The sequence below is a fragment of the Mycteria americana genome, chromosome 2 (genome assembly GCF_035582795.1).
Source record: "Mycteria americana isolate JAX WOST 10 ecotype Jacksonville Zoo and Gardens chromosome 2, USCA_MyAme_1.0, whole genome shotgun sequence".
In the NCBI taxonomy this organism is placed as follows: Eukaryota; Metazoa; Chordata; class Aves; order Ciconiiformes; family Ciconiidae; genus Mycteria; species Mycteria americana.
This window is the reverse complement of record NC_134366.1, coordinates 57,756,111-57,765,163: the sequence shown is the minus strand read 5'-3', so window position 1 is coordinate 57,765,163 and position 9,053 is coordinate 57,756,111. Positions and strand designations below refer to the sequence as shown.

The 9,053-nt window shown below is 36.4% G+C and overlaps 1 protein-coding gene across 2 annotated transcripts in view; it reads right to left on the bottom strand.

Moving 5' to 3' along the window:
* Positions 1-391: 391 nt before the first annotated feature.
* RALA (RAS like proto-oncogene A) overlaps positions 392-9,053 on the bottom strand; it is a 29,738-nt gene continuing 21,076 nt past the window's right edge. For both annotated transcript variants that reach the window (XM_075493567.1, XM_075493568.1), the window contains exons 3-5: positions 8,772-8,980; positions 5,080-5,254; positions 392-2,342 (exon numbers count right to left, since the gene is read on the bottom strand). In XM_075493567.1, coding sequence (XP_075349682.1) covers positions 2,220-2,342; positions 5,080-5,254; positions 8,772-8,980 — 507 coding nt within the window. In that variant the 3' untranslated portion in view covers positions 392-2,219. The remainder of the gene's footprint in view (positions 2,343-5,079; positions 5,255-8,771; positions 8,981-9,053) is intronic.

The window sequence follows — 9,053 nt, the reverse complement described above, 5'->3', positions numbered from 1 at the left end:
GTTCTCCCTGAGTGTGCTAGAAGAAAATGACTTAAAATGCATTTTTATTTTATTATTATTTAAAACTTACATAGGTTGTTTTTTTAAATCTCACTTTCCATTCTTATGGAAAAATACTTCTGGAACAAGCTTACCTCGATTTGTTTGCCTGTTTTCTGATATTCTTTGTTACAGCAAGCAGGGATAAATTAGCTCTAGATAAAAGGTAGCACATGCAGAGTCTCAGCTTTTACAAAGTGGCTTTTTATCAGACTAATTAGGTTTAATCTATGATTTTGTTCACACACGCAAAAAAGGCTTCTGGATGATTTAGATTTAACTGCCTGACCACTAGCATCAGCTATAGCAAAGTTTATCAGTAATATAGTTATCAATTAACACTGCACAAGTATTTAAAAAAATGGAAGTTTATTCATCTTTCAATGGCTCAAATAGCAAATAAAAGGACAGGATAAGGCATCAGCCAAGACAAGTTTCATGTGTCCAGTGGCTTCATAACACCTCAGTTCCCAGTATACAGGTTCCAAAGCAAAGTCACAATGTTAGTGGTTAGACTCCCTGGCTAAATAGACCCAAATGAGTACACAGTAAGATGAAGACTGGCTTATTTGCCATAGTTACATGAGTAACTTTAATTCTGCACTTGGCAGTCTACTAAATGCACATACAAAATTCCTATTGATAAATATTTAACATGACAAATATAACTTCTAAGACTTGAGTCCCTAAAACATCCGTTAGCATGAAAGTTAAATATTTGTTACCTAGTTTGCTTGAGCACATTTTAAACTGTCAGTTATAGGCTTACACATGTATAAAAAGTATAACAGTTTGTGGAATTGATCTAGCCTGTCTTACCCCAGAGGAGTCCAAAACCCTCAAACATTCTGGCATATTTTTAGTTAAGATGCAGCATACTAACCGTGTGCTAGTATTCTTGCTGTTCTGAAGCAACTGAGGCAGTATGTTTTGTTTGGGGATTTTGGATGCACATGGTAAATGTTTCTGTATTGTAAAGCATGTTTGATTGTTTAATATCAACATTAACTAGAAAAAGTAGCTACAATGTTCCCCATTTGAAAATCAACATAAACTAGACTAAACAGTACAAAACCTGCAAAGAGCTTCAGCATAACACACCATGTTCCCGTAACTGAGTATTAGGAACACAAAAGAAATTAACTGATGACACCAGAATTTCTCAGACAACATCTTAAAACACATTAGCGCTACTGAATTAGCTCCACTCCACCCAACTCCAGGGAGTTAAAACCCAAGGAACATCTAGACAAAAATCTACTCGCAAAAGGGAAGTTTCAAGGTATCAGCACGTTAAGTTTTAAACCACCATTCCAGGCTTAGATGTGCCATAGGCTTATGATTTCAGTCTTATATGTATTCTGACCTTTTTGTTTTAAGATACCATTACCAAGTTACAGATGACAGAATATGCTCTGTATTATTCACAATACCAGAGTATGGCACACATTTAAAGAACAGACACTGCTAGCAGACAGCTAGTTAGCGAAATCATTCACATAACTGCACCCCACAGAGAGGGCAGTCTCGCACTGATGTGCAGGGACAGTCCCCATGCACCAAAGTTGAAAATACACCCTTGATTAAGCAACCTGCTATGTTTAGGTTTTAAAATTAAGGCATATTCAAATGTTTCAATGTAAAAGATTACATCACTCTTCTAGGTTAATCAGGTAATGCAGAACCACATATAATTTTCCCCAACATAACTTTTCGCATATACATTATTCTTTTCTAATTTGCATAACTCCATGGCAAAACAACTGCATACCGCTTTGTTAGGTATCACGTTCACAATTGTAATTTTCAAGGCAACAAAAGACAAGATGAATTGACAATTACCAATGATAAAAAAGTATGCTTTACAAGAACCCACGAAGTAATACTTCCCCCCTCTGTTCACTACTAAAGAAAAGACTACCCATGAAACACTACATTCAGAAGAAATGTGAGAAGGTAGGCAATTATGAAATGGACTGAACTTTGCTTCTTTTGAAGCCACATCATTTTTTTTTTCAGTGAATTTGACTTTCAGTGCAGCTCCAATTCATGCTTTTAGTGGTACATTACAATTTCCAACATGTTAGAGTAATTTCAGTCACTTGAGCCTTCAATGGCATGCTTATAAATTATGGTTTTTATTAGTATGGTCAGGGTAGGAAAGGAATTCAGGGTTTTGATTATAAAATGCAACATCTTTCTCTGATCCTCTTAGCTAGGCTTTTTCTTTTCTTCTTCCCATTCTTTTCTTTGCTGTCTTCCATTTTTCTGGCTCTAATTTCTCTCATTAAATCAAAAAACACCTAAAAAAGATGTGATAACGTAAATGCAAAAACAGTCACAGACATATGAGTTAATTTAAGCTTTCACTGATATCCATTTCAGTTGGTTAGAATAAAGTCAATTATATACAACCAGTTTGAGCAAACAAGTAATAATCCAACAAATCTTTCACTGGTTTAGAAGGCCAAGTTGATATGATGCAATCCTGCATCTTTCATGGTATCATAACATTCCCCTGTCTTCTGATATTTGCTTATAAATCCTTTCAGACAATTTTCCACAAGGACTGAAACAAGAGTGTCATCACTGGCCAAGTTTTTTTAAATGTATTATCTACATCTTACTGAGGAGACTCAAGGAAATCAGTTTACATTTTGAGTATTTTCAGTGATGAGCTGTAAAGGCTGAAGAAGTGCAGCATCCAATTCTAGAAACATATTGATGGAGCAGTAGCATATACTGAACATTTTATGGTCAGTATGTCCCACATGATGCAAGTCTAAACACAAAGTGACTGGGCGGGGGGGGGGGGGGAAATCAGCATTTCCTTTAAAGCAAAGTTATCAATCATATCACTACATAAACAATTTTTTAGATCAGGTAGTCTCAACTGCTATATTACAACCTCAAAGTACATGTGAACTTCATTTTCATCAAGTGGTTTAGTAGGAAACGAAAATGACAAAGGTGGAGATACACCAATGACTTGTTTAAGAGAGATGCTACTGTCAGTTAAGGCTTTACGATTGGACTGCTTAAAGCTACTTTATTCATTTGAAAAGCAGATCTTGACTTGACTCGCAAAAGGCTACAGCGAATAATCATTTAATCTTTATAATTTTATTGCAGCAAATCAGTTGAGCATTTCTAATACTTTCCTCTCAGAAGATGTTCTCTAGATCTATGTCAGGGAACTTGATCCATTTCCATGAAACATGGACAGTGCAGGGGCTGAAAAGCTCCTCTACAGAGCTCAGTAGGTTTTATTTGCAATGACACTAATCCTGTATTGACTGCAGCAAAAACATCAACCTTCATTACACAGGATTTGAGGAAAAGTTTAACTGAACTACATGTTTTTAACTAAACATTTCCATCAAGAAATAAGATTGCCTTTAGATTTCTAAATGTGCACTAAGTTACTTGCTTGTACTTAAATCTGTGCAAGTGGTATGGTGCAACTGTCAACTTGCTTAAGCACTGATACTGTACTATAGTATTTAGCTGCCTGGGGAACGTAACTTTCTGAGAAGATGCTTAGTGGGTCACCTTTACCAAAGTGAGTAGAAACCGACTGTATTTTCCCCAACTGAGCAAACCCACTATTCTGGAATTCGGAGAAGCCAGATTTCTTATAGAATAGTAACTTAAGTTCACATAACAAACCTCAACTTCAGATGCTCTAAGTAACTAAGAATACCTGGTATTTACTAGTGCCAACAAAGCCTCATTTGTGAACTATCAAATCTTAATTCTATGTGATAGATGCTAATCTGGATCCATAATGCTACCAGCTCCAAAAAGACACTTGGAGCTCTGTAGTAGCCTACCATGTGTGTGCAAAAGCTCTTGATTAGAGAGCTATTAAAAAATATATACACACACTTTTTTTTCCAGCTGCTAAAGGATGGTGAAATAGATTCTGAAGAGCTGGAAATTTCTACGTGACTGTAATAGATGGATGTTAACTGCAATCATGCACCAAAACTAAAAGATGTACTAGTTTTTATAACAACAACAACAAAAAAATCAAAGCTGTATTCAGCAATGAGACTGAGTTCTGCTGCATTTAATTGACTTAATTTTCTCTACAGAACAGCATAAAGTTCTTACTGTAGTACTGAACAATCAATTTCTTCAGGAAGGCAACTGACAGGAGACAACAGTCAAGTTTAAGTTATTGCAAAACAGAACTCACATTACAGGTGTCATGCTGCAATTGACAGCTCATACGTAAGGATTTACATTAGAGAATTTTTCAATGTGCGATCAAATCTGTCAATAGGTCTGAAAGGAAAGGTTGGCACATTGAACTAAACTATTTATTTCTTTTGCCACACATCTGTTACTCTTGCAGTCTACAAGGCTGAGAGTTATTCTGAATTCTGTATGCCAAGAAGTCCTGTCTTTTAAAGTTATAGCTGAAATACCTGGAACTAATCAATAATTTATCTTCTTGGAGAGCAAGATTCTGTCTCTTATCTCATGACCTTCTGAACCAGGTTTTATACCTGAAAACTCATGAGGAACTTCCAGGCTGTTCAAAGCTTAAAAGGGTTCAACCATTCTTCAACGAAGCAACATATAACCAGGCATCTGGTTAGATGAGGGTAGAGGGGGCTCCAATCCCTCCCTTACCTACTTTTGTAAGCCGTTTTATTCTGGCTGAGGATCAGACAGCATTCCTCACTGTTCAGAAGCAGACTGTCTTCTAGTTATAGAAAATGCAGTAAGTAGTCTAGGCCAAAATAGCTGCCTCAAGAATTTTTTAATGAAATAAGGTCTTGTATAATGTCTTGTATAATGACTTCTTGCAGTTTATGATGGGATAAACTTGTTATGCCTAACATTTTCACTGTTCTACACAAAATCACCTAGTCATGCACTCATCGCAAGCTAAGGGAGAAAAGTATTTGATTCAAATTTCACAATAACAAAAATGCTAAAGTAATGAACATATAGAGTATGACCCATGGAAAAGAGGTATAAAGTAAAACCTGATGGAGAGATTCTTTGTATTAAGAGGCCAGTTATTACCTTGTCAACATTAGCTCGTGTTTTTGCAGAAGTTTCCACATAGTTAACATTCCACTGATCAGCTCTGTTTTTTGCTTCCTCTACAGAAACTTGCCTTTTATCTTCCAAATCTGATTTGTTACCAACTAGCAAAAAAGGAACATTCTCATCTTCTTTTACTCTTAAGATCTGCTCCCTGGAGAAAAAAAAAGGAAGGAAAAGAAGAATTAAGCATTGCACAGAATACTATTCTTAGAACACAAAGAGGACTCAGACTAAATACTCTTCCACCTTACAGTAAAAAAACACTTACTCCTTCTATGAAGCTTATGTAACAGTAAAATCTTAAACCTCATTATGGCATTACAAAGAATGAAGATGGAGAGAGACAACTAGGCCTCCAGGAAGGAAGGAGGTGAGTCAGTAAAACTAAAAAAGTAGAACAGGATTGGTTTAGGTGAGAATTTATATTAATAAAGTCATTCCTTTTACTAAAGGTGTTGAGAGCATTTACCATTGCCTGTATTTGTGATTGCCATTTCTAAGCTACCCAAACTTCAGTTTTACACTTGATTTTTCCCCTAATAAAATGCATGTGCCATTTTTAAAGCTGATAAAATGGTCTACTGCATACCAGGAGAAAAATCTCTTCCTTTCAGGAATCTTTCTGAAGTCAATTGTACTCAGTCTCTGCAGGTATCTTCATTCTGTTATAAGCCAGTGTACAGATACAAGTTGTACATGCATCATTTTTAAGGACAGACCCTTCTACTGTTTGAACTGCTAGGATGAAGGGTTTAAAGTTGTAAATAAAACTCGGTACTAAAATTGGTTTGGTACATAAGTCTTCAACACTGAAAAAAATAATCAAAGTTTTCTTCTAATTGGAAATGCATTAAAAGTACCAGGAAGAACAGTTTTCCCAGAAGAGGGATATTCTCTATTGAACAAAGATTGGCAAAAAGCACAGAGAAATAAGTTCTTTTTGCTGGCTGAGGTGAAACCTATTGCCAGATTTAAAGTTGAATGGAAAGAAGCTGAAGAGAGTTAATTAATTGATATTCTAAAGAGCCTTGATTTGGTGTATGGCAGGATCCTCCTGCTGTTATAAAAAGCTCTGAACAGCATGCGGTCTTGTGGAGGAAGTCTACTCACAGGGCTGAGAAACTGCAGGTAGCCCATGAATTTTTTTTAAACCAACAAATATGTATTTGAGGCAGCTTGTAAGACCACATTCATCTGAGGTGTAATTAAAGCAACATTCCTCCTCTCCCTCACAAGTATCAGTGCAAATGTTTTAACAGGGTCTGCAGCTATCCAAAAGTAGTTTGAATAAGTCAGTGGATTAGGAAGGGTGGCCAGAAGAAAACTCAGTGCATCACTGCAGTTCCTGTGCAAACAAGACTTCTGCTAAAAACTAGTAGCTTTCAACACTAACTGTTCAGGCGATGCCAATTTCACCATGTAAAGAATTAATCTAACAGCAATCCAGATGACAATATTCTCCTTTGAGCCTTCTCTGAAGACTGATATCTCCTAAACAAGGAATATCTAATCAATGATATGCCAGCTTGAAATCTAGAACTTTAAGAACAATCATTAGAGCCAGACTAATTCTACTCAAACCCAGACCACAATTTATCAAATTGCCTTTCAAATATTTAAAAGTTTAGTCACTGCAGGTCTGCAATCGAAATTTTTTATTGAAAAAAATTACTTGAAGCAATAGCATTTCAGAGCACACCAGGAACCCCATCGAAGACACTGAATAGCAGTAAACAGCTCTCCTGTTGGAGTTCTACCATTCCAGTAGAGCAAAATTCCATGGAAACAATCAAACATCCAAATTATTCTTGTCACTTACTTTCATATCTGTCTCTTAAGTAGTATTCCCTCAGGCTGCTCAACAATGCCAAAGGTATTTTAACTGTACCTTCAAGAGATACAGGTTACTTGTACACAGAGCAGAAAGAATGTAATTTTTCTGAGTTACATTTTAGCATTTAGCTTCTACAATTTCAAAGGCAACTTGAAAGGCACTTTCAGATTGGGGAGAGTTTTAATCTCTTCATTGAAGGGATTTTTTCTTCCATTTTTGCTGGAAAAGTAGGACTTCCTCTAGAACTATAGAAGATAATGTACTTTGAAGCATTAACAGGATTTTAAACAGATCTGAATAGGTCATTTTGCACTCTAGAGGAGCTCAACTATACCAAATAGTCCTCCAGGACTGACAATACCTAGCATAAGCCTGCAAACCAATCAAGGTCTGCCCCTCCCTCCCTCTTGAAATATATAAACACACACATATACAGAGACACAAATAATAATAAAAAAAAAACCCACCACACACACGAGAAGAGGAAAACTCACTTTCTCCCCACTCCATACCTCTTCCTCAGAGATATTAAATGTATTCTGATACTTAGTGCTAATTAAGTTGAACTGTGACAGCATCTCTGAGAAGCCTTATTTCAGTGGGATGCAGATAATTTCTTTTTATATTTGTTTCCTTACTTTTATCTCAAAGGTTATCTCCTCTCCTATTTTGCTACACTTTGAACTGGTAAAAATTTTTTTCTGGTCTTTTTTTACTACAGTGATGAGTGATTTAAATAGGCTTTATCTCTCAACCAAAATTAAACACTGCTGCCTGTTTAATAGTCTCTTACCATTATAAGGGTTTTAATATGCTGCATGCTTGAAAAGCATCTTAAAAAACCCTATCCTGTTAAATCTTTACTACACCAGAAAGATCCAGTCCCAAATTTTGTTTTTACCACATTGCTCCCTATTAAGTAAAATACTGACTTTGATGGGAAGGGCGAATGTTATGCAGAACTCTATGCAGAACTTTTGTCTTGTAAATTAAAAAAATTGCATCAGTATCTTTTACAGAGAAAAATTCCATCCAAGCAAAACTGAGGGGACAGATTTACAGCAGGCCTTTACACAAAATGCATAGCTACTACAGAATATTCAAAGATACTTCTCATCACTGTTGTTCATAAAATCATCTTTAAGAGGCAGAAAGATTTGTTGTTGATAACTATGCATTTCACTCTCCCAGAATACAATGCGCATACTTCACATCGTCTAAGACTTTGCAGACAGACATCACCAGATGTGGTGGTTCTGCGCAGTTTTCAACTGGAATTCGGTCATGTCATCTTTTATAACTATGAAGTATTCTAGCATAAAACAGCTGGACATGCTACAGCTGCCCTTTTGTTCCAGGTGGTGTTTCACAGGTTAAGAGAAACACAACATAATCCTCTATATGAAGGAAGAGCTAAAAAAGACAGCTCTGGGGAGTGTGTGGTATCGTACATACATTACATGCAACCACACAGTAGATAAGCAATTCTTCTCAGATCCACTACTTCGGATAGCAGTATGCCCACTCACAAATACTGCTTCTTAGCACAAGTGCCAAGCAACACCGATTTACAAAGGGCAGAAGCCTTCTGAATGTTGCTATGTATCTGCTCTGTGGCAATAGCCTTTTCGGTATTCAGAAACACAGCAGCGAAGATATCTGAAGTAGTACAGATAGCAAAGGCATGGCTAGGCATCTGTTCAAAACATTATGTGACTACAGTAAGAGCTGTCATCTAATCTGGACTATCATAAGGATATTACAAAACAAAAACAAAAAATCACTTGTAATTATCTCACTGTAATCAGAATAATTATCTTGCCTTGTAACTTACCTGAAGTCTGCAGTCGCTGCAAAGGATTCCAGCTCTGTAATAGAGAAGACACAAAGAAAGCCTTCTCCACTTCGGAAGTAGTTGTCTCTAATTGCAGCATAGTCCTCCTGCCCTGCTGTGTCCAATATATCAATTTGGACTTCTTCCCCATCCAGAACCACCTTTTTCCTGTAGCTGTCTGCTTTGGTAGGCTCATAATCTTCAACGAACTAGAAAAAAAAATTTCATGGTATAAAATAATGCCTCTGCAAAGCAAATGCTTCTATCTGCATATAAGGACAT